The sequence below is a fragment of the Natrix helvetica genome, assembly GCF_964273705.1.
Source record: "Natrix helvetica genome assembly, chromosome: 6".
Lineage (NCBI taxonomy): Eukaryota > Metazoa > Chordata > Lepidosauria > Squamata > Natricidae > Natrix > Natrix helvetica.
The window spans coordinates 86,067,874-86,093,745 of NC_138553.1; the positions used below are offsets into that span (position 1 = coordinate 86,067,874).

Sequence of the window (25,872 nt, forward strand, 5' to 3'; positions counted from 1 at the left end):
CTAACAAATTAAATTTATTCTATTTTATTCTGGTGGCAATTTCCATTCCAGTGATTAATTGACCTCACTGTCAAGAAGTTTCTCCTTAGTTCTAGGTTGCTTCTCTCCTTGATTAGTTTTCATCCACTGCTTCTTATTCTGCCTTCTGGTTCTTTGGTAATAGGTTGATTCCCTCCTCTCTCTGATAGCCCTCAAATATTACAAGACTGCTATCATGTCATCCCTTCTTAGATGAGAAGTGAAACATTTTCAAGGGAAAAATCCTGTTTTTTATCTCTGACTTTTTAAAAAAAATATTTTAAACACATAGACACAATAACAAAGACATAGACTACATTTATACAACACACTGGAACTTCATGTGCCTCCTTGTAGCAGTTTTGAATCGGTACGTTTTTATATACAATATTTCCCCTCCTAATACACTTCCATTGGATTTCACCATTTTTAACCCTCTTATCTATCTATATTTTGGCTATATACATCAGGCAAACTTTGTCCCTCATTGGCTTGTGTAACTTTAATCTATCTTAGGTTCTTATCGTTAATCTTTGTTTCTTTTCTCCAACCACCTGTACCATTTTTCCTATACTAAATAATATTCTGTCTCTTCCTTTCCTTGAATTTTTTTAGTTAACCTGTCCATCTCAGCACAGTCTAGAATCTTTCTTATTATTTCATCTTCATTTGGCGTAGACCTGTTCTTCCATCTCTGCGCAAATGCAATCCTAGCCGCTGTAATTATATGTAGAATTAGATATAGGGTCTCTTTTTTATATTTAGTCATCGTTATACCTAATAGGAATGTCTTTGGTTTCCTGTGAATGGATTCCAGCCAATTTTTAACTTTTTTCCAATATTTTTTGGCCGCCTCAGATGTCCACCACGTGTGATAGTGTGTTCCATGTGCTTTTTCACACTTCCAGCATTTTGGGGATACTGTTGGTGATATTTTTGCTAGCCTTGCGGGTGGCACGTGCCATCTGTAAAACATTTTATACTGGTTCCCCTTGTATGCCACAGACATAGTCATTTTTAAGTTCATCCCCCAAATTTTTCCCCACTTTTCCAATTCAATATTATAGCCGAAGTTCTGTTTATCTTTGATTTTCGTTGCAAGCCCTCAGTCTGGCAAAAGGGGCAGAGGAATGATAAAAATAGATCAGGCACAGGACACTGTATGACAGAAGAACATTAGACAAAATGTCCAAGTAAGACAGCAGAACCAGTGATCTTCACAAAAGCTCCCTCCATCTCTGCCTCTGTCTTTCTATCTATCTCTGTCTTTCTCTCCAACTTCTGATTTAAGGCATAGATTGCTGTCACTAAATGAAGACAGGGTCTACTGAAAAAACAGTCCATAAAAAGTTTCTGATTATAGATTAGTTTAGTTATTTAATGATTTCTATCCCATGCTTCTTATGAAGAACGTTTTGTGACATTCTATATTTGTTTCCTTCTTTTCGATTGAAAATTTATGCTCAGAAATGCTGGAGAAGAGAGCCAGCGGTTAAAGACCCAGGATAGATGTACGACATGCACGTCAGAGTTTTGCCGAGTTTCTGTGTTTTGTTCTAGATTTGGTGTGGTCTTTTTTGGTGGTTTTTTTTTTTTTTTGCTGTGCTGTGTTATTGTTTGTTCTGCTTCAAAGGGAAAAACTTTTTCCATAAATTACATTTTTAGAAAGCAGCAAAGCAGCGGTGCTTGAGGAATGAGGATTATGCCCATATGTTGGGTTGTGTGAATATAAGACAATATATAAAGTGTTTGATGTAGTTTTATTCTGTTTTGACTTATGTTTTGGTAGTTACCGCCCTCCCCCCCAGTTACAAGAGCTTTGCTTTTTCTTGAACCTTTAAGCAGATTGTTTTCCTTGGATCTCTTGATGTAAGCAAGCTGAAGGGGAACTGAAACCCCTTCATATGGTGTTTATTGATTGATTGATCATATTTGTATGGCCACTCATCTCACATGAAACCAACTTTGGATGTGGTTGGGTTCCACTTCCCAGAGGGCCCCCATCCCACATCCGTCCGTCCCCTCTTCTGCTCTGGCCAATGTAAATCTAAGACAGGACAGACCTGGGATGGTTCAGAACAAGATTCCCATTGTAATTTAGAATTTCTGCCATTGGGAAAAAAGTTTTCATAATATCTATTCCACAGAAAAATGTGCGGAGTCATTTTTATTAGTAGGATTTTATTTTATTTTCTCAAAAGAAAAGTCATACATTTCTTGACTCTAATCATTGATATCAGGAATACTTTTCTCATTTCTTGAAATGTGCCTCTTAGCAAGACCCCAAGCAAGATCACAACCATAATTCTTCTACTGTAGTCAAATTCCAGGTATTGGTAGCCTTTATACTAAAGAATTTCCCCATAAATCTATCTCTGTATATGAACATATTATTCAGCCATTCGCCAGACCACTCAATGGCCTTGCTAGGGTGCCTCTCTCTCTCACACACCTGTAGGAAGACAACAATGGCAAAGCACTTTGGAAAATGCCCCCCCCCCCCAATGGAAACAGTAAACAGCCACTTTGCTTGTTCTTACTAAAATTAGCCTCTTGTTCCCCAGGAATAGAACATCCACTCTCCCTGGATGTTTTCTGGATTCTGAGGCGTTGAGGAACAGAATGTCCAAATTATTGTCTTTGGGGCTGGAGCTCTTTGTCCCGGCTGCCTCCAGTGGCAGCCAGTGCTGGAGCAGGTGTGATCAGCCTGAGGCGTTATGGCACGTTTTCTTTCTTTCTTGTGAAAAGAGAGGCTGCGTTGATGCCCATTCGAGGTTTTCTGGCAGAACAATTATTGTACTGCCTTTTCATGTATTGCTTTGATCTCAGGCCACAAATAATCATGCTAAATTTGCATTGCTGTGAAGAAGCAATCATTCCGCCTGCCTATCATCACTGTGGCTTCAGCATTAAATGGAAACTAACTTATTTCCCTAACTTGCTATATACATGATTGCTTTTCTTAGATTTGCAGAGAGAAACGTTTTTCATTCTTCCTGTCTCACCAGTTATTCTAGCAAAGTTGCCACTTCATTTAGTTTACAGGATATGCAAGCATACATTCACATAATTTATTCCACACTTCTCTTGTTCAGTTTCCTTCATAAAATCAAGTCTTTTGATTGATTGATTTAATCACATGATAAAAACAAATTTGACATTTCTTTCCTATCACTTTTCCTAGAACTCAAGTTATATTATCTGGCTGGGAACAAAAATAATATTTCCAAATGAAAAAAAATATAGAATTGAACAACTACAGCAAACAAACAAACAAACCTGTAGCTTTCTTATTAATTACATTTCTGTTTTTATTCTTATATTTTAACAATTACCATGTGCTTTCTCTTTTAAATGCAGGCAATGGACTTGGGATTCGAGTTGTAGGTGGAAAAGAAATTCCTGGAACCAATGGAGAAATTGGTGCTTACATTGCAAGGATCCTACCGGGTGGAAATGCTGAGCAAGCAGGGAAACTTATGGAAGGTACAGTGATCAGTTCTTTGTCTTCATTCTACTGATCCGTATGCATGTGGAAAGAGGGATTATCCTCAAGGGAAAATCTAGGAAGACCTGATGAATAAGTGGAAAGAAAAACAGAGTCTGCTGGGGAAGTTCCCCAAATAAAGATAAGAAAATCATGGCAAGTCATATTTTTTTCAAGGGAGCCAAGCTCTTTTATAGACCTTTGGAGTCTCTGGGAAAATTAGCTATTATTGTTATATTATGGTTGGGTATACAATCATCCAGGTGTTCAGACTGAATTTGGCATTTTTTGCAAACTAGCAAGTCCTTTCCAAGGACCTAGAATGGACAGGTGTGGATGTTTGATGTTGTTGTTGTTATTGTTATAATCCTGTCTTTTGAAATATACATTTGGTGAACTCAAGCCAGCAAGTACATATAATACTCCTGCCTTGTATTTCCCTACAACTACCACCCTTTGAAGTGAGTTGGGCTGAAAGACAGAGAGTGGCCCCAAATCACATATCTGGTTTTTATGCCTAAGGAAGGACTGGAATTCAGGCTCTCGTCATTTCTAAGCCAGCAGTAAAATTTTCTTGGGGTCTCAGATATCAGTATGCTTGTAGATATCTTTCCAGGCCAATTGCCTCATCTGACGTCTAACATTTTATATATATTTAATCCATAATTTTCTTAAATAATTAAAAATGGTAAACTGAAATTAATTCTTAATAGGTAGATGTGTCCACCATGACATTCATTTTGTAAACGGAGATATTGTCCCCGACAGTCTACTTCTGAGAACCTCTTCTGAAAATTTTTAAAATGTTCACCTGTCATATATTAGATATCCTAGACAAATCATTTGTGACCCGGAGATGCTTTAGAAAAGGTTACTAAAGCACAGCAGAGAAAACTGGAAGATCCCCACTATGTTATTTATCAAAAATTAAAATGATAACCAACGCCTTGAATTGGACCTGGAAGCCAATCGGCAACCAATGAAGTTCCCTTAAAAATGGTTTCACGTGGACCCTGGTAGGGACCCTTAAAGCTGTCCCTATGACTGCCTTCTGCGCCAGCCGTAGCTTCCAAATAGTCTCCAAGGGTAGCTCCATTAGGAGCATTGCTGAGAAACAGCACATCAGCCACAGGTCAGCCACATGGCAGTAAAAGCAGCACGGCAGAAGCTCAGCCACCAGAGGTGTCTATTGCTGCAACCTCTTGAGATCTTGGCTAATTTATATTAGGATTCTTATACCAGAATGTCAGAGTCTTGCAAGAATTTGGCCCCTTGAAAACAAACATTTTGGTATGCCTATCAGAGACAACCTGCGGCACTGTTACTAAACCCTAGTGTTTCCTAGGCCACAGCTGGGAACATCGGATCTAAAAGATAAGAAACAAATCCATGACAGCTAGATCTGTCTTTATTGAGCCATGGGTCTTTTAGAATGTGAAGTATCTCTCTGAGAAATCCTACTTACTTTATGTAAAACATTAAAACATTCTCTCAGGTATAGTGGGATGGGAACCCTTTCCTGGATCCCCACAATAAGCCACTCCTGCCCTCGTCATCTTATATTTGGGCTCCTGTAGTCTGCTCCGAAATACTGAACCATCATTAGCCTTCTTCTCTAAGCAATATCTGCCACTCGTTATTATGAATGTTTCACAGTGTTTTATTTATTCACTAATTTATTCAGGTTTACAAAACAAATATATGACCGGTTAAACAGTATATTGTTTGTGTAAGTGAAAGCAGCTCAAGAATTCTGCTTTTTTCCAACATGTAATTTAATCTGTGTGCATGTGACGGAGAAAGAGAGACATTTCTTTTTTCATGAAGATTTAAACAGCTGCTAGTTAAGACGCATTTCAGCCCTGTCTCTACCAGGGTAAAGGGATCTTAAGGTTAGGTCAGCTATAGTTCCTGACTTAAATAGCAGGACAGGAACTAAAACTAAGGCAGCTGAACTTTAGCCTAGAAACTTTTTTTCTGTACATACACCTTGTCAGGGGAAAAAAACACCCTGTTAGAGATCGATGAACCGTGGCTGATTCCCTTCTGCATATCTTTTGAGATATTGAGAAAAATAAGTCTTTAAAAGTATTCTAATTAATAAACAAACTTTAATTAATGAAATAATAAAATAAAACAGAAAATAACTAATTGGTTACATTTTGATAATGAAAGCTACGTTAGCCAAAAGTTGGCTGGCGAACAAAGAAGAGAGGAATTTTGGAATGTGTAACGCGTGCGCAATAAATCACTTTCAGATAAGAACCCTTTTTTGTTTTATGACCTGCGCAATAAAGCTTTCTTAGTTTAACTCTTGAGTGTCAATTCAGGCAGTTCAGGCCTAGCAAACTTTTTAACATCGTGACACCCCTTCTTTTGCTAGTCTGGGCTGACGTCATCAAATCATCAATTAAGGCACATCTTCTTTCGCAGATACTCGTGTTGATTTGCGGCGAGTGGTTTGTTAAGCATGTCTGCGATCTGATCATGTGTAGAAACATATTGCAATTTAACAAAACCTTGCTTAACTAATTGCTTTGTGTTTTGATAACGAATGTCAATGTGTCTGGACCTAGAACCTGTGAAATGTGACTCAGAAATATAAACAACAGATACATTATCTTCCATCACAGTGATTGGTCGAATCGGACGTGTCCAGATATCTGTGATCAAAGCATCAAACCACGTTAGAGAATTACAAGCATCTGAAACACAAGCATATTCAGCTTCAGTAGATGAACATGAAACAAAACTCTGTTTTCTCACTTGCCAGTAAACAGGACAACCATTTAGGAACATCATGTAACCAGAAGTGCTTTTGCGTGACTTCTTGTCGCTCGCCCAGTCGGCGTCGGCAAAACAAATCAGCTTTGGTTGATCAGTGTGTGTTGGTTCTAGCAATAACTTCATGTGCTTAGTGTGTTTCAGGTATTTCAACAACTTCTTAATGCATGACCAATGAAATTGTGTTGCCTTACCTACGTGTCGTGATAAAAGATTAACACTAAGTGCGATGTCAGGTCTGGTCCAACTACTAATGTATAATAGTGAACCAATGACTGAACGATAAAGTGTTTGATCCTCGAACTCAGGACTTGGTTCATGTGTTAAGTTGTGAAAATCTGTTTGCATGGGTGTCTTTGTTGTGCTAGCATCTTTCATGTTGCAATGATGTAGAATGTGGTCAATTTTCTCCTCTTGTGAAAGACTAAACCCCTTCTGTGTCTTTTCAATTTGAACACCTAAATAAGTGCTAATGTGTCCTAAAGATTTTAGTGTGAAGTATCTCTGCAAATTTTTAGCAAAAATCTCACTCATTTTCTTATTTGGACCAATATAAACAATATCATCAACATAAACAAGAATTATCTCATATGCATTGTTAGATCTTTTTGTGAACACGCATTCATCAGTTTCGGACTTAATAAAGCCCATTGAATTTAGTTTGTCAGTAAGACATAAATACCACATTAAACCTGACTGTTTCAGACCATAAAGACTTTTGTTCAGGAACCAGGTATCCCCTTCTTGCTTTCGGAATCCTGGAGGGCTTCTCACGTAGATCTCTTCATCTAGGTCTGCATGTAGATAAGCTGTGTCCACATCAAATTGAAAAACTTCTAAACCAAGAATAGTTGCAGTGGTTAAAGCAATTTTTACACTTTCAGTTCTGACTGTTGGTGAGTAAGTGTTTGTGTAGTCCTCAGGATAACGTTGAGCGAAACCCTGAGCTACCAGTCTGGCTTTGTATAAAGACTCACCATTCGGTTTCTTCTTGATTCTGTAGACCCATCGGGTGCCAATGACTTTCTTGTTTGCTGGAGGTTTTGCAGGTGTGAATACATTAAGTTTCTTCAAACTGTCCATTTCATCCTGCATTGCATCATACCATTTGTCTTGTTCTGAATCAGGAAGCTGTTTGATTTGTGTGAATGTCTCTGGAGGAAGAGTAACGTTGCAAATCAAAGGTACTGGTGATTTTGTCAGTTGCCATGAATAACGTTGTGGAGGGATTCCTTTTGTGGCCCTCTTGGAGCGTCTAGGAACAACAGACCAGTCTTCTTCTTCTTCTTCATCATCATCCTCGTCCTCACGTTCGTCGCTAGCATCAGCATCCGCGGCTTGAGAAGACGGAACATCAGGTTGTGAAGAACTGGTAGAAGGAATATCTGCCTGCGAATTGTCATCAGGCTGCGTGGCATCTGGAACACCATCTCTAGGAAAATAAACTTCAGGATCATTGGAATGAATCCTGGACCAGTCAATGTCTTCCTCAAAATTAGCAGATTGTGAAATGACAATCACATGTTTAGTATCAATGAATTTGTACCATTTTGAATTATCATCAATACCCATAAATCTCAGTCTCTTTGCTACTGCACCTCCCTTTCTTCTTTGACTTAAGGGAGTGTTCACCATAGCATATGAACCAAAAATATGGAGGTTCTTGAGATTAGGCTTGTAGCCATATAGCATGTAGAAAGGAGTTTGATTGATTACACTGCTCCAAGTACGGTTGACAATGTAATTTGCATATTTGATTGCTTCACCCCAGTATGCGTTACTGAGATTGGCATCTTCTAGAAGACAACGCATCATGGTTTGTAGAACCCCTTGTCTTCTTTCTACGACTCCGTTATGAGCCGGTGTATATGGAGCAGATGTCTGATGAAGAATTCCATTCTTACGCATCCAGTCCTGGAAACGCTGAGACATGAATTCTGCACCACGGTCACTCTGGATTCTGGCGATGCGAACTTGGTATTGTGTAGAAACAAACGCTGCAAAGTCTTTAAAGATCTGAAAGGTCTCAGATTTCTCTCTCATAGGATATACAAATCCATATCTAGAATGATTATCTACAATTGTTAAAAAATACTTTCTGCCACCAAGTGTTGGTGGGAAAGGACCCACTATGTCAGTGTGTACCAAATCAAAAATGCGTGTTGACCGGCGTGTAGCGTGTTTGGGAATTGCAGCCGCCTTGGATTTAGCCTTTTTGCAAACCGCACAATCCAAAAACACCTTACACCCCTTTAGATCCAAACCTTTTGCGAACTCCGGCATCTTTCTAAGAACACGGAAACTGGCATGCCCCAATCTTCTGTGCCACTTGTGAATACACCTGGAATGCAAAGGTTTACCAGTTAGTGAATTCTCAACATTAACAGTTTCATGAGGACCCTCAGGCTTGCTTTGAGCAATCTGTTTCTGTTTTCTTTGTTTGTTGGCTTTAGGAGCCTTTGGCACAGTAACGCTTTCTCTCTCTGGGACAACTCTCTCTGGGTTTGCGTTGTGCCTTTTTGGAGTTTGCATACTTGCCTGTGCTTGCCCTTTAGGCTTTGGCTTTAAGTAATAAACACCACCAATCAGCATGGTTTCAGCAACAATATCACCATCTTTAACTAAGTAACTTGCTTTTTCGAGGTGGTGAACCTGGAACTTTAACTCTCTAGACAAGTGACTTTGACTAAGCAAATTACTGGTTGCTGAAGGTATGTAATAAACATCAGGGATGTGTGTATCGAGCTCTTCAATGTAAACAGTTCCTTTTCCCATAACCTTGCAAGTGTGGTTGGTGAAGGAATACAGTTCTCGATACTCGGGCTCTGGTTCGCCCATCTCTGTGAAAAGTTCCCTTCTGTGGGTAACGTGCACAGCTGCTCCACTATCTAAAGTCCACAAAAGACGTCTGTCGAACTTTGGATCAGGTTGTGGAACGTTGGTTATGGCCAGTGTTGCAAGTGGAGCTTGTGAATCACGCCTTGGACCACGACGACCTTGTCTTCCGCCTCTACCTCTGCCTCTGGAATCTGTTCCTCTGGGCTGGTACGTGGCGGGAGCTGGAACTCGTTGGGGACAATCCCGGGTGTCATGTCCCACACGGTTGCAGGTGTAGCATTTTGGCATCCTTGGAGCGTAGCCTCTTCCTCGGAAGGGACGTCTGGCTGGAGCCTTTGGTGCTGGAGGCCGTTGCAGATGTGGGGTAGCTAACCTGATAGCTTCGTCTTCCACTAAAAGTCTGCAAACGTGGTTAACTGTGCGTTGAGCAATAGGCACGTAGTTAATCTTTGCAACAGCATCTTTCCATTCATAATTCAATGAGTTAATGATGATGCTAATCATTTGGATATCATCGATTACATGGCCATTTTGTCTCAATTCACTTCTCATTCTTTTCAGTTTGGTCAAATGTCCACCAATTCGTTCACCAGGTTTCAACTTCGAACCATGGAACTCAGACATGAGCAAACATGAGGATTCAATTGAAACGGGCCTGTAGCAATCTTCCAAAATAGCCCATATTTCTTGGGCAGTTGCATCAGGTGGAAAGATACCTTGGATCTCAATTTCCATTGACATGAGTAAAGTCGTGATAGCTCTGTTTTCGAGGTTTCTTATTGCAGGTGTCCAGGGTTGACGGGGAGGATCAAAAACCATGGAATGTGTGCCTTCTCTTCGAAGCAAGAGCGCAATTTCACTGACCCAGGCTTTATAATTCTCTCCTGACTCCTTTAATTTGGACTCACCAGTCAAGGGGGTGACTGTGAATACCTGCTGAGGAACAATTTGTTGCTCTGGTTGCAAAGCTGGTTGTTGAACCAGGGGATGCTGGGGTTGCATCATTGGCCTTTGCGTGGCAACATCAAATTGGCTTCCTCGAATTTGCCTCTGGCTTTGCCTTATTCCATCTAGGGAGAATTCCACACCGCCAGGAGGTGTTGAAGACTTAACCTTTGGAGACAAAGTTTTGGCTTCTAAAGGACTCATAGACAGATCTCTGAAAATCTGGTCCAATTGCTTAATCTTTTGCTGTAATAATTTTTCTCCGCCAGCAGATGGCAGTGCAGCTTCACTTTTTGGCTGCCTCTCCTTTCTATACGTATGCTGAAGTTCAATGGGCTCAAAGGGACCACGTGACCTCGGTGACGTGTACATGTCTCTTTGTTCTAATTGACCAATGAACTCTGTGGGGTGTGTCTTAGGCTGTTGTTTTGAAGAAGACAAGATGGCGTCCTCAGACATTTTGGGAGTGGGGGAGCTTCTTCTACTTCGCCTTATCTCTTCAAAACACACTCTCGCCTCCCTAACATATTTTTCTAAACGTTCTATTTGATATAGATAGCTTTGCATTTCTTGCTCACCATCTGGGGGAATTTCATAAACTTTGCTTTCTGCGTGGGAGGAATTTTCCTCTGCCGGCAGTTGCCGTTTAGACTTTTGCCGTTCATTAATTGTATCTTGATAATGAGGGACATTTACTGACCTCAGTCCGTAGATCTTGCCTTCTGTAACTCTTTCCCCCATTTCTGGCTCGGCACCTTGTTGCTCCTGGAATACGTTTTGATCTTGCTTCTCTGTGTCCGAGGGAGCCTCTTTGTCAGAGGAAGCTGATTCATCTGTGTTCGCCCCATCTTTCTTTTTCTTTCTCTTCTTCGACATGGCTAATTAGGCTTAGTCGGTTATCTTTAGATAGCATGAAGGGAAAATACAGCCATAAATTGTAGTCATCTCAGCTGGTCATCAAAACCAAAACTCTGCTACCAAGTTGTCGACCAAACCTCTGCTACCAAGTTGTCAGGGGAAAAAAACACCCTGTTAGAGATCGATGAACCGTGGCTGATTCCCTTCTGCATATCTTTTGAGATATTGAGAAAAATAAGTCTTTAAAAGTATTCTAATTAATAAACAAACTTTAATTAATGAAATAATAAAATAAAACAGAAAATAACTAATTGGTTACATTTTGATAATGAAAGCTACGTTAGCCAAAAGTTGGCTGGCGAACAAAGAAGAGAGGAATTTTGGAATGTGTAACGCGTGCGCAATAAATCACTTTCAGATAAGAACCCTTTTTTGTTTTATGACCTGCGCAATAAAGCTTTCTTAGTTTAACTCTTGAGTGTCAATTCAGGCAGTTCAGGCCTAGCAAACTTTTTAACATCGTGACACACCTCACTAACAATTAAACCCATCTTCTATTTCCTAAATATTTTCAGTTTAACTGTCAGTTCAAATGACCCTTGTATAGCCACCGTTGATTTCTACATTGCTCTGCATTATTGGAATGGAGTATTTCCAGTATTTATTTATTTATTTATTTATTTATTTATTTATTTATTTATTTTTTATTTATTTATTTATTTATTTATTTATTTATTTATTATTTAGTTAGTTAGTTAGTTAGTTAGTTAGTTAGTTAGTTAGTTCCCAACCTTGCCTTCCATTGGACCTCGGGATTTCTATGAAGTCTCACCAAGTGCATCTCTAAAGTTATTGAAACCAGCACTCCTTGTGTGTGTCTGCGCGTGTGTGTGTATGCTTCAGTTTCTTATTCTGTAACATCTGGAACCCTAAGAGGACGTGGCCAATTGTTCTCCATGCTTTTATTTCTTCAGTCAGTTTTTCTTCTTGGTTAGGATCAACTCTAGGAGGGCTGATTTCCTTGTCCTTTGTTCAATTATGAGGAAAATTAAGAAACAGCGAGACCTTGGAGAAACTGTAGACATCTTGCAATCTTCACCAGTATTATTTTCCAGGCTGGACACAAAACCAGGCCTCCAAGGTCTTACAAAAGGCTAACAGGTATTGGGCTCATCATTTTGCATATTTGACTGATTAGTGAGGCCAGTTTAGGATGCCACATTAAATACATATTATAAAATCTATATTATAGCATGGTAGGTTTTTTTCAGTCGAATTACTTCCTCAGTATACAAACTCCTTTACCTTACTAGAACATCCTTTTCCATCTCATATTCTTCCAATTCCTGTACTAAGGTATAGTAAAATCTTTCATTCTTCTATCTGTAACACTGTTACAGTGTAACAGGGCTTTGTGTTTTGTTTTGTGTGGTGGGTTGTGCATGTTTGAATACTACCCATATAAAAACTAGGGTCAGTCTTACCACAAGGCATGGTATGCTTCTGGTTTTGGGTGATAAAACTGGGAAGAATTTAGGTTGGAAGAGACAGGCATGTGTGATGTGGCTTCCCTTCATCTCCTCACATTCGTCCAGAACAGGAATTTTAGTCCTGACAGAATTCAAAAAACGTTTGGTCTACTCCCTGTGGAATAGAAGTCTACCCTGTTTAGACAGCTGGTCCTGATGAAAAGAGATCAGTGTAGGTACAAAATAATTGGCAAGAAAGAAAAATTATATGGGAAATATTCATTTGGCTCTACTGATTTTTAATAACATGAAACTTACACCCACATTCCAGTTTTGAGCCTCTGCCTCCATTTAGATTTTTCCTACCACAAAAAAGTCCATGTTGGTCCCAATGACTCCTGGATGCCACATTGTGCCAACTCTTCCTCCCTCAATTTCCTTTTCCCCTTTCCCTCTTTATTTAGTTTATTTGTGAGACAGAAATTTTCCATGAAGTTTGGAAACAAGGTAACAAGGTAAGCAAAATTTAAAATTAGCATGATTCATGTGCAGTGAAAAGATTTTGATCCTATCAAATCAGATGCCAGTTGCACTTATGCTACACACAGCTGAGGGACTTTGCTTCAGGTAGGTTTTTAGAGTCCGTGGTGCTGATCCCAGAACTTGCCTTGTGCCCACTTTCCTAGGCATGCAGGTGCTGGAGTGGAACGGCTTTCCTCTGACGGGGAAGAGCTATGAAGAGGTCCAGAGCATCATCGGCCTGCAGAGTGGGGAAGCTGAAATATGTGTAAGACTGTGAGTTTTTCTTCAGCTGTTTCCATTATTTTTTGGCTTCTCATGGTTTCTTGATTCACAGTTGTTAAGTTGCAAACTGCACTTTGTAATATTTGATATGAAAAGAAAACGAATGTAATTTTAAGTATTAAAGGAATCTTTCCTTGTTCCTTATAGTAAACTGATATAAAAAGGAATGGCATTAATGAACCTGGGCTAGAAATTTTGCATCCCACTTGAGACAGAAGTGTCAAAACAATATTAATATCAGAGAACGTATTGACTCATTTTGAATTACATAATAATCAACCACCATTTTGGGGGTGGGGGGATTCTTTGGCAACATTTAAACTAAATGGGTTCACAGTATATTCTTTATTGCAAAAATGTTCTTATCTTGCATTACACTTAGATAAAAGGAGTTCTGGATTCAGTGAATTCATAAATTCTTCAACAAACTTGTGGAAACCTACTAGATCTATAAGTACAAGAATATGGTTCAAAGATAGGTGATTGTAAAGCACCCTGATTCATAATACTGGGGTGGGGGAGTTTGACACATACGCACAGGTGGTTACTCATCTGGATATTGTATAAATTGTATGCATGTCGGTGTAAACTACATTTCTTCCATTCATAAATCTACCCTCAGGGTCATCCTTCTCAGCCCACAAAGTATCCCAGAGCTACTTAAGGTAGCCACGTTCTGCAGCTTCATCTCATTTATCTATCCGATTATGATCATTGGGGATCCGGACAGGGTTCTTTTTGTCTTAGGTTTGTTGTTCCTCCTTTCAGGAATATCAGCATGCTGCCAGGTGACGAGAATTCCCAACATATGGAATTGCTTCAGCCGGGAAAGACAGGTAAATGACGGCACCTAACATAGGTGACTAACTGAGGTGGGAAGGATTCGGCTGCCGTTATACAACCTGTAGCTTTTGAGTTTGTAGCAAGTGCAGAGGAAAGGACCAAAGACCCCGAGATGCGCCATTTTTCCTTTTCTTAAAGAATGTTACAAAATGTTTCAGGTGGAACTAGTTTGGTGCAGGGAAGTTCCATCTTTTCTCCCCAGGTGGGTTGATCCAGGCATCCTGCTTGGTTCCTATCTTCCCAGAGATAGTTTATCTGGAACCCAAAGCGTGAAATTCCAATGTTTATTTGATTTAATATTCTGGATTTTTTTCTGGATATTTTCCAGTTTGTTTCCTCCTATTGTAAAAACTGAGCAAACTGTAGGCAGATAGGATCGTGTTGTATGCAGAACTGTATGACTGTGAATTCTTGTGCTTGCAGTGGATAAAACGAAATCTCCAGGAGTCGATCCGAAGCAACTGGCTGCAGAGCTGCAAAAGGTTTCTCTGCAGCAGGCTCCCCTGGTGGCCTCTTCAGCCATGGAGAAGGGGTCCCACGGGCACTCGGGGACAGCATCGGCCACCTCCAGCTCCGTGCCCAGCCCTGGGCAGCCTGGCTCCCCTTCGGTGAGCAAGAAACGGCACAGCAGCAAGGTAGGAAGGCACTTCACCCTAGGGAGGAATAGAGGGTAGGGTGAGAGGCTCTTTTGCCTTCTGCATGGTCAGCCAGGCGGGGAGGAAGAAGCATTGGGAGGACTCATTCCTAAGTGATGGCTTTGGAGACCTCCTCTTACTGTGACCACAGGCCTTCTCCACACACACACACACACACACACACACACACACACACACAACAGTTGACCCTGGATGGGGGTGGTGGTAAGATAAAGGGGGAGTCCCAAGTGAACCGCTTTGAACTCTGGGAAAACAAGACAGGGTATATACTGGTACACTGAATAAATAAGTATAAAGTATAAGTCATTCTATTTACCCAGGCCCAAGCCTTGGGTGTATTTGTATAGGCAGAAACACTAATTTCATATTGTACTCTGATCACAGAGATTCTGAAGTTTATAGTTTCTTTTTATAAAATAAATTATGGCATATATCAATCTAAAATTATTAATAAATAAGTCACCTTTGAGACAAGGTATTAAAATCAGAATTACTACAGGAGATATCACCTTTTTACAAAGTTTCATTTCAGCTCTGAATTTTTCAGCCACCGAATGAATGATTCATTAATCTTAACTGTATAAATTTAAGAATGCTGTGATAATTCTAATCCAGTTGTAAAGAGAGACAAATAACAACCGGTGTTGGTTTACTTGTTTTTAAATGACAGCCTGCTGAAGTCTCAAAGGGGGGTCCCCATCCCATAACCGGAGAAATCCAGGTAATGGCCTCATATTAAGTTATTTACCGTTTACCTTTGTTGTTAAAAAGGATGAAGTTAATGTTTGTGGTTTGTACTTTGGGATAAGGTAACAATGCAGTGATAGAACAGTTTGATACCTTAATTGGGTTATTCAGTAAAAGATGCTTTTTGTTGCACCTTTGTTAGTTCACCTTGCAAACGGGGGGGGGGGGGAGCCAGGGAAATAGGATGTGTTTAGACGGAGGAGGAGGAGGAGGAGGAGGAGGAGGAGGAGGAGGAGGAGGAGGAGGAGGAGGAGGAGGAGGAGGAGGAGGAGGAGGATATTGCAGAAGGCTGCTTCACTGTTGACTAGATTCTATTCCTGTGCCTGTAATAGGTATTCTGGTATTTTTCATGACTGGGATCAAAAGAGATACCTACTTAATTCCGTTTCATTCCTTCCCAGGAGACTGTTGCTCCTGCCCCAACTCAGTTCCATAAGGATGTAATAAAGCTCAGCATATGTTCATATAGTTTATAAATGAATATAAATTAATACTGCATGTGATGAAGAGCAAAGTTTTTAAAAAATCCTCACTGGATGCTACCCAGCCTTTAAGGTCCTTCATCATTCTAGTGACTAGAGAGTAGGTTTCTGGATTCAAACTCTTAGAATGGACCCAGAATAGAAGAATGGGCTGTTTGCACCACAGGAGCTTTGTTGACTCAGTTTTCTCAGTAGAGTCAGGCCAAACTGCCCTCTGGAATAGCAAGGACAGTGGACAGCAAACAGGAGCATTCTTATTAGGGCTGACTTTTTAATTATGCAAAGCATTTTATGATCCACTGTCTATAATTGCTGTTACCACCTCTCTGTATTAAGCTGGTAAATAAATAATAATATTCAGATGGACGGCCAGGCTGGGAACTAAAAATAAGTCTTTGGAATCACTTGTGTTGGCACCGCCACCTTCTGGAGATGAGCTCGACTTGACAGAGACTTCACCATTTGTGCCCAGCAGGTGGCAGCACTCAGTCAACCTCCCCCCATCCCCAGAATTAACTCAAATACCGTATGCCAGGGGTCCCCAACTTTTCTCACTCCACGGACAGGCAGCGGCTACAGGGGAGGAGGGGATGGTTTTATGCACACCAACAGAGCTTTGCACGCCCGCTCTCTGCTTGCACAGCCCAGTTCCCAACAGGCCGTGGACTGGGTCTGATTAATGGATGGCGGGGTTGGGGACCCCTGCACTCTAGTACTTGGCTTATATACGTATTTCCATTTTTCTTTCTTTTTAGAGCTCATTTGGTTGAAGTGAATTTCTTCTAAGACATTTTAAAAGAAGCTTACAATTTTCATCAGTTATGCTAGCTATCAGGGCATAGTGGGGAAGAAAGTTGTAAACACATAATTTTAAAATGACTTTATTTTCAGAAGCAGTTCAGAAATAACTTACATGAATTAATATTCTCTTTAGCTTCAAATCAACTATGACAAGCAACTTGGCAATTTGATTATTCATGTCCTTCAAGCAAGAAATCTTGCTCCCCGTGACAACAATGGTTATTCTGACCCTTTTGTCAAAGTTTACCTTCTACCGGGAAGAGGGTGAGTGGAAGGACATTTTCACCAATGCAACAATTCTCAGTTTTTCTCTTTTTTAGACTCCTTTTGTGACCACGTAAGCAGCATTTCCAGCTTCAAGGGAGGCCTATTGAATGATTTTTCCACGGAGTTTGGTTGTCAGTCTTGTTAATCCCTCTCTTGTCTGATTGTTTCCTAAGTAGCCCCTCTTTTCCTCCTCTCCCAAGGTCAGCCACAGGTTGCATTACAATTAATGAAGAGAATTAACGTAAGGAATTCTCTCCTCTGTACATTTTCTGCCAGATGACACAATATATTCGACCCGATGAAGTGGGCTGTTACTAGACCCTGAGACCTCATAAGGATGCTTCAAACTAGGTTCTTTCCTGCCCTTCCTGTGGGAGAGAAAAGGTCAAATCAAATCTGCTCCCAGTGTGGAAAAAACTGCAAGTTCCTTTTCTCTCTGACAATGGGACATTGGAATTTGTTTTAGCCATAGACGAGTTAAACCAGGATCAAGCTACAATTCAGCATTCTGATCAGCTATCAGTTTCTCATTCTCAGATATGACAGCTTGTTCCAAACCAGAAATAAAATCTTCAAAGAAAAGATGAATTCGTGAATCATAATTTCGCACTTTGATAATATAGTATTTATCTATGATTGAGATCTTGTAGACCTAAACTGCTAATGCTGTTATGGGTGGGTGGGTGGGCTTTCAGTGTGTGTGTGTGGGGAGGGGGGGTTTCTATTATGATGTGCCCAGTCTGCGTAACATTTCTTCTTTCTCAATTTTGAGCCTCTTTTGATATATGGCTGGCATCATGCTTTATCTCTTTATCTCCTCCTAATCTTTTGCTTCCTGTATCCCTTTCTATTGCTTTTCGATGCCTTGTTTCTTCACCGGGTTTGCAGTCAAGTCATGGTTGTCCAGAATGCAAGGTAGAGCCCTTTATTCTTTAACTGATGCTCTGTGCATGAAAACATCCATAGTGTGTATACTCACTCACCTGCCCAGAATTCCAGTGATTTATAAAGCAGGAAAGAAAACTGCATTTGCTCCCAAGAACGGCTGATCTGATTATTGATGGCCAGAGGTGAAAAATTTATAATAGGCAACAAATTGACGCAGCAGCATCTTATGTTACCATTACAGGATTAATTGTGAAAGATCACAACTATTTTAATATCAGCAGAAATAATAATCCACTATCAATTAATAATTATTCTGAGAGGCTGTGTCCGGTAAGGCACCAGACTCGGAACCAGGAGATGGTGAGTTCTAGTCCCACTTTAAGCCTGAAAAGAGGCTGGATGACCCTGGGCCAATCATACTTTCTCTCAGCCCACAAAGTCAGGCTTGGGCAAAAAGACAGCTCTTGTCACAACTGAAGGATCAACACAATCTATCTGGCAAAAGCAGGCCCTGAACTTGTGAGAAAACATCAGGAAGAAGAAAAAAATTGTTCTGCTTCTCTAACATGAATTGCTTGCTAGCAAATGCAAATACTGTACTGAAAAATCATTTTTATGCATAAATTGTAGTTTTCCATTTTATATCAGTTTCTTTGGGGTTTATGGGATTCTTGCTATATGAGTTAGTATCCAAATAGAGGTCAATTTTAATTGCCCCCTTTTTTACGTATTTGGATAGATCTTAGTAAATCACTTGATAAGTAACGCATCCTTGATCCATCAACCTCAGAGACTAAGACAGCTGTTTTGGGATCCTGCGAAAATGCTCCAAGCGCATTAAAAATGTCTTTATATTGCATGCTTTCAAAGGTCCCTCACATAATAGATACACTATATTGCAGTGACACTACTTACGTAGCACATTCAGATTTAGCTCTTTGCTCACCTGCTGTATCTCATTTATCACTTCTGCATTTCTCTGCAAAAATTAATCTGCCTAAAGAAACCAATGCTTTTTATAACCGAGCTAACTTATTAGAAATTGCTATATTATTTTCCGTATGAGAAGGGATGACTTAGCTTTAAAATGATGCAATAATTTCAGTTCGGGGGGTTATTCATGAAAGCAATAATGCCCTGCAAAATGTGCATAATCGTAAAATGTAATTAAAACAAATGCTCAATAGAATATTATCATTTATGCTGAAATAGATCTAGTTGTAGTTGCAGTTTACTTTATTGTCATTGCACCTCGTACAATGAAATTAAATGCCATCTGAGGTCATTTGACTATAGGAGCCTGAAAGTTTAATCATCAGATGTGTTAAAACTGTTTATAAATTGGAACAATAGGAGACCCATGAAAGTAATATTATGCTCTGTTCGTTTGTTTCACTTCAGCGTTGAGAACAAGAGAAAGACAAAATACATACAGAAAAGCTTGAATCCTGAATGGAACCAGACGGTTATTTATAAAAGCATCTTCATAGAGCAGGTCTGTGGCTAAAGGAGGTTTTTTTCTTCCTGGGATAAGAGAATGTCAAGAGGGAAACTGTTTCCATAATAACATCCCCTACATCCCAACAGCATGCTGTTCGTCCATTCCACTGTGCTCAGACAGACAGCCTGGAAGGGATAATAATTTTTTTTCTACTCTGAAAGAAGATGATCTTGAACCAGAGACAGCTGCTTCCCCCAAAGGAAGTGTTGATTAAGATAAATGATAGGCAGAGATTTAAATCTGAATGCAATGCCCAGCTTGACTATCTTGTCCGCCAAAAATGGCTAATTCTGTGTAAAACTAGTTTTGGAGATTTTCCAGTTTGCCACATTTCAAACTGCGAATTGCTCAGACCAAAAGAACTAATTGAATTAATAATTACTGATTATAATTATCTATCAAATAAAGGATCCTATTTATGAAAAATAATCCATCAGTTTCATATACTTCCTATAAAATCTGTCTCGTACCCCAAAATCCTTTTCATACACAGAAATATACTGCACAAAATCTCCTTTTAACAGGAATGCCAAAAAAGGGGTCAAATTGACACAGGTGGCACAAATGGGGTGGGTAGCAGATTTGGGAGGGGAGGAAAAAGAAAGAGGAGGAAAAAAGGCTGGGTGGGAAAGTTGTTATTTCTCTTTTCTTGGCCTTGACCACACATTGTGTTGAGTTAAAAGATATTGGCAAACCAGAGTAATTTCAGAGATGAGCAGCCAAAAACGGCACATGCCTTTTGTAACAAGAGTATATCTGGATGTGTCAGGTATATTTATCTACAGGGACACTTAATAACCACCTTAAAATGTTCAGAAACCTGTCAGGGATTACAGAATAGGGGACAGAATAGGGTTCAAGAAGACGGGATAAGAAGCAAATGATAAGAAAGGCATTTTCAGTTGTTCATCAGGAAAAATTCTTAAGAAAAAGTTGTTCAGCAGCAGAGCTAAATTCCTCCGGGCTCGCCCCAATTTTAATAGTGGCCAGATGGGCCTGTCTGATAGGAATATTATTGGGGTGAATCTCTGCGTTGAGCTGAAGGTCAAACCGGAAGGTTTCCAACATCTCTCCCCACTCACCTGTTCTTTGCAAGGCAGCCTGTGGAAGAAGAAAAGGGTGTGTCACGGCATGCTTGCCTGATCTCTTCTTCCTTTGTATCTGAATGCATCCCTCTGAACGTCAGTGACGGCCATTCCGCCTTTCCTCTGGTTGCTCTGCTTACCCCTTGGTAGAATCTGGCTGGCTTTTCTAGATGAGGAAGATCAGTAAATAAATAGATACATGGAAAAGCAAGTTAAAGGAGAAGCAACAGCTTTAACTCTCCATGCTTAGCAAAATGTAGAGAATTGTTCTGGCTCATTGTAGTATATATTAGTGGGACGGTATTATCAATTATGCATATGCCAATCATTCAAGATCCAAACTGACTGATCAGTTCAAATCAAAATACAATATATCAATTTGATCTAAAGAAATTGTCAACTTCAATGAAGTTGATTCTAACTGTCAATTTGACTGGATAAAAAATGGGTTACACATGTATAGAAATCTAATAAACCTCCAGATTGATTTAAAAGTGTCCAATTTAAATTGAATATTCAATTTCATGGATTCATTGGATCAACACGCCTTTCAATCAAGTCTTTAAATTAAAAGGTCAGTTATGCCATGATACCCTTATTAAGTACATTTGCTGTCACCTTCAAAAAAAATTTAAGACATTAAGAAAGAGGTGACGGAGCCATCTGTCCAAGGTCTTTAGCCAATTACACTCAGAGCAGGAGTTGGACAAGACTTCTTCTTACACCATTCCAGATAGCCACTCACATAGTCCACTATGGGATGCCCCTGGTCAAAGCTTGACCAAATAACTCCTCCACTCAGAATTCGTTCCAAAGATCTCCCTCCCACCCCCAGGTCAATGTGAAGGGAATGATTGCCGAGTGGTCACCTTGCCAATGGTATTATTCAGTGGAGCATATTTTGTGGGCTGGGTGTGAATTGCACAATGGGAGCTAAAATTTATTATCTTTTGCAGCTGAAGAAGAAAACTCTAGAAGTCAGTGTCTGGGATTATGATAGATTCTCCTCTAATGACTTCTTGGGTGAAGTAAGTTTGCTATTTTCCTTAATCTTTCTAATTTTCCCTTTCCCCACATGGCAATGGAATCACATGATACAGTTTTTAAATCCCAAGAAATGTTCGTCTAGAACTCTAGATAGAGGCCCTACGACAGAGACAGATGCACACTAATGTCTTGTGACATTCATCCATTTAAGAAATAATGGATTTCATTGTTTTTGGCTTAAACCCATCTAGTAGGATTTAAGTATATATTAACAAAGCCATCATAGCAATTAACCCTTGTTTCTTTTTAAAAACCGAGTTAGCATAGCCTGTAAAGTTATAAGCAAAATATGATTTCCATTACAAGTTCAGTCATCTCCCGTTGCTCAGGTATCATAGCAACTTTTTCCACTCATACATCTTGGGTAACCTTCTCCTAGGCCAGGGGTCGGCAGCCTTAAACACTCAAAGAGCCACAAAGGTCCTAACCGGAAGCCCCCTGTTCAATTCCGGAGCAGACTGGAAGTCCGGTTCCCCCACCATAGAGTCTCCTCCTAGCGTGGCATCCTTTTTCCTCTACCTGTCCTAACAGAAAGCCCTATCAATTGTGGAACTGACCAGCAACAAGAAGCCGCGGCAGAGGGATGGAAGAGCCACATGCTGCTCCAGAGCCACGGGTTGCTGACCCCTGTCCTATCCCCTAGGATCTGTCATAGATTTAAAACATAAACATTCATGTTTCCCAAAAATATAAATGTAGTCTACCGTGTTTTTCGGAGCCTAAGATGCAGCTTTTTCCCTCAAAAAAGAGGCTGAAAATCTGGGTGCGTCTTATACACTGAATACAGCATTTTTTGCCTCCCGAAACCCCACCCCCTTCACGAAAATGGTCGTGCACAGCATTTAGGAGGCTTTCAGAGAGCTCCTGGGGGCTGGGGAGGGCACAAGTGAACATAAAATGGGCCTTTTTTGCTCGTTTTTTGCTCCCCCATCCCCCAAGGAGCACTCTACAAGCCTCCTAAGAGCTAGTCATGCCCTTTTTGGGGGGGGGAAATGGGCCCGTTTTCGTGAAAAACGGGCCATTGTTGGAAGTTTGCAGAGTGCAAAAACTTTTTTAAAAAATTTGCCTCTTCAAAACCTCGGTGCGTCTTATACTCCAAAAAATACGATAATATATAAAAATACAAGTACAAGATTGTCTAATAATAACGCACTATGGTGAAGGCTGAAATCATTAATGTGTTGCTCCTGTATTTTGTGCAACTCGGGAGGAAGGGGGTTACATTTGCTGCCCCTATTTTCCTGACACCACCAACAATTCTGTGAGATGAGTTATGCTGAGAGAGAGAATGACTGACTCAAAATCACCCAGCCAAGTTTCATGCTTAAGGCAAGAGGTTATGGTCTCACGGTTTCTACTTCGGCACCATTAACCACTGTAGAATGTTTGACCATTGCTATAAATTATGAACTATTTATATTTTATTTACTTTTTTAAATTATATAAATTGCCACTTCTTATGTTAGAAAAGTTGTTTGAATAACATTGACTTGAAAAAAAAATCTGAAATGTAAAAAATTGCAGACATGATTGGTTTTATCCTGAGCCCAAATAAAAAGCAAAATGACATGAAAGATGTTTTACAAAGTACTTTTTTTATTTAATAAATCTCATTTTTAAAGAAGGTGAAATTCTGGAGAAACTACTCAGAAACCTTTAAGATATCCCAAAGGGTGTGCATGAAATACTTAAATGTCTCTATTGTCTTCTGCTCTGGCTGAAACCAACATCCACTGCTCATACCTGCAATTCCGCTCCTTCCATCAGAAACTTAAAACCCACCTGTTCCAGCTAGCCGGCCTGGCCTAATTCCAGCCTTCCCACCTCAGTTTTGGTTTTTAAATTTTATGATTGGTTTTATGGGTTAGTTTTAATTTTTATAAATTGTACAGGGGTTATTTAATCTAATTTTAACAATGTATATTATTGTTTGGATGGGTTTTTTAAATTTATACCTGTACACCGCCCCGAGTCCCTCCGGGGAGAGGGGGCGGTCTAGAAATCTAATTAAAATAAATAAATAAAACAATCACTCTGAGAGGAAAAAAAAACCCTTGTTCTTTCTTGGAGTACTTTTCTCTCATCAGCGGTTTCCTCAAAACTGTCAATCATCACTCCAGGGCACAAACCTGAAGGGACCCAGGCCCTCCAAGACCTCCCGTCTAGGCTCATGAGCAAGGCTTTCCCCTTTCGGATTCTTTTAAGTGCTCACCTGGTGCCATATAGTTGGAAGTAAACCTGTCTCCATTTGTGTTACCCTTTCTTTCCTCTTTTCTTTCTTTCTTTCCTTCCTTTCTTTTCTCTCTCTTCTCCCTTTCTAATCTCCTGAAACAAGGACCTTGCACACAAATACTGAACAATCATCCGAAGGGGAATGTTGTATCAAATGAGCTTGGAGCGAGTGTTGAGATTCAGCGCACCCAGAATAGTTTTGCTTCTACAGAACCAAATGTTTGCTCTCTTTCTGTCACTGCTTAGGTCTTAATTGAACTCTCCAGTGCCTCTTCCCTGGATAACACTCCCCACTGGTACCCTCTAAAGGAGCAGAGTGAAAGCATTGACCACGGGAGATCCCACTCGGGGCAGAGTAGTCAACCATCTCCGAAACCGTCAGTCATCAAGAGCAGAAGTCATGGTATTTTTCCTGATCCATCAAAAGGTAAGACTTCCACCAACTACCCCTCTTTGTGGACAGCAGGGTAGGTTCTCCTGGTAACCTCTGGCTTCATGGACCATTTGATGTGAAATCAGATGTGAGGCACAGGGGATCTCCTGCTCTACCCAGGAAGTTATTGCACTTCTTAAGTCTGATGGAGAAATAGCCTTCAGGTTTTGAGCCCATTGCTCCTTCGGAGGGTGGAACCCATTGGAGCCCCCCATGAGCAATTTGGTCCTTCCTTTGCCCAGCAGCCAATGGATGGCTGAGCTGCCTTGCAGCCCAGTGAAGTGGGTTTGCCCAAAGAGAGGGAGGCGCTGGGGGCTGTAGGAGGGGTGGAAGGAGACTTTTAAAAGGAAGCAAAGAAACGCATCCCACGTTCTCTTTGGAAGTGATGGGGAATTAACAGAAGGCCACCTCAATTTCTGCCGATACAGTTTCCAGCCTGTTCTGGCCATGAGGTATTCAGGGAGTAAAGCTAAGCCCCAGAAGAGTTATGTTTGGTTTCCAGAAGGTCTCCTTTCTAAACTAATCCCTGGCAGGAACTCATGGATTGCTTTGCATCAGCCATTCTCAGCTTCAGAATAGCAATAGTAGCAGTGTCTTATTTTATAGGTGTAGAATTGCCACAGGACAAAGCGATTAAAGTGACTGAATCAGTTGAAAACAGGTTAAAAATTATCAGGAAGATTGCCGCCTGAAGGTTTTGCACTGGAGTTTAAAATTATGTGACCCCATAAGAGTGACTGTTAGAGAACTGAGCCGATTTGCTTTGGAGCCAGGTGCAAAGTAGAGGAAACTACAGTAGTAGAAGAGCCATCCATTTCCCCACCTTAGCTTCATACCTTTGAGGGAAAAGGTGGCTTTGTAGCTTTGAATCTCCTCCTGTTAGGAACCCCTGGGGTGTTTGCATCCAACGAAGCAAAGGCCCAGAATGTGCAGGTAGCAGGTGGACGTGGGGGCGGGAGTTTGTTTCTTCGGGGGCCTATGGAAGATTAGGGTTGGGCATTATTCCCTGCTTCTTATTCGCAACAACACAGCAAGGTAAAGTGAGAAGACTCCACCTGTGGTTTTCAGTTGAGGGGTGATGGAGTAGAAGGCCTTCTATTGCATACATGATCACTCTAGGGCTCTGAGGTGGATGAAGGTTAATATACTGTATTCCTGGTATTTTTTCTCCCACAATTCTTGGCCAGATATGCAAATGCCCACCATTGAGAAGTCCCACAGCAGCCCGGGAAGTTCCAAATCTTCCTCCGAGGGACACCTGCGCTCTCACGGACCATCTCGCAGCCAAAGCAAAACCAGTGTCACTCAAACTCACCTTGAAGATGCTGGGGCAGCCATCGCTGCTGCCGAAGCCGCTGTCCAACAGCTACGCCTCCAACCAAGTAAAAGACACAAATAAAATTCCTCAGCATGGCAGCTTAATTCTCATCTGTGGCCTTCTCCCACCCTTCTCCCATCTTCCTGCTTGGCCATCTTCCCTGCTGCTGGCCTTTCCTTTCCGCTCTGGCACATGGTGCATTTCACCTGTTCAGTGTTCTGTCAGTTTGTCTGTAAATACATAGAAATATATCCCTAAACTGGTTGTTTTTCCAGCATGTTTCCCATTTGCTCAGTATGCTACAATCCTGCACTTCTTATGGGGAAGGTTTGTTGTGTTTTGTTCCTTTGGTGTCACTAAATGCCTCAA

General features: G+C 40.6%; 1 protein-coding gene across 6 annotated transcripts in view; it reads left to right on the forward strand.

Moving 5' to 3' along the window:
- The window catches only part of PCLO (piccolo presynaptic cytomatrix protein), a 100,679-nt gene that overhangs the window by 59,329 nt on the left and 15,478 nt on the right, over nt 1-25,872 (forward strand). For 4 of the 6 annotated variants that reach the window (XM_081956894.1, XM_081956896.1, XM_081956897.1 and 1 more), the window contains exons 10-20: nt 3,379-3,504; nt 13,086-13,194; nt 13,972-14,039; nt 14,470-14,681; nt 15,373-15,423; nt 16,866-16,996; nt 17,888-17,914; nt 19,289-19,382; nt 21,430-21,501; nt 23,999-24,179; nt 25,373-25,567. In XM_081956894.1, coding sequence (XP_081813020.1) covers nt 3,379-3,504; nt 13,086-13,194; nt 13,972-14,039; nt 14,470-14,681; nt 15,373-15,423; nt 16,866-16,996; nt 17,888-17,914; nt 19,289-19,382; nt 21,430-21,501; nt 23,999-24,179; nt 25,373-25,567 — 1,266 coding nt within the window. Of the gene's footprint in view, nt 1-3,378; nt 3,505-13,085; nt 13,196-13,971; nt 14,040-14,469; nt 14,682-15,372; nt 15,424-16,865; nt 16,997-17,887; nt 17,915-19,288; nt 19,383-21,429; nt 21,502-23,998; nt 24,180-25,372; nt 25,568-25,872 lie in introns of those variants that run through there. The other 2 variants (XM_081956895.1, XM_081956899.1) reach the window with 2 other exon arrangements.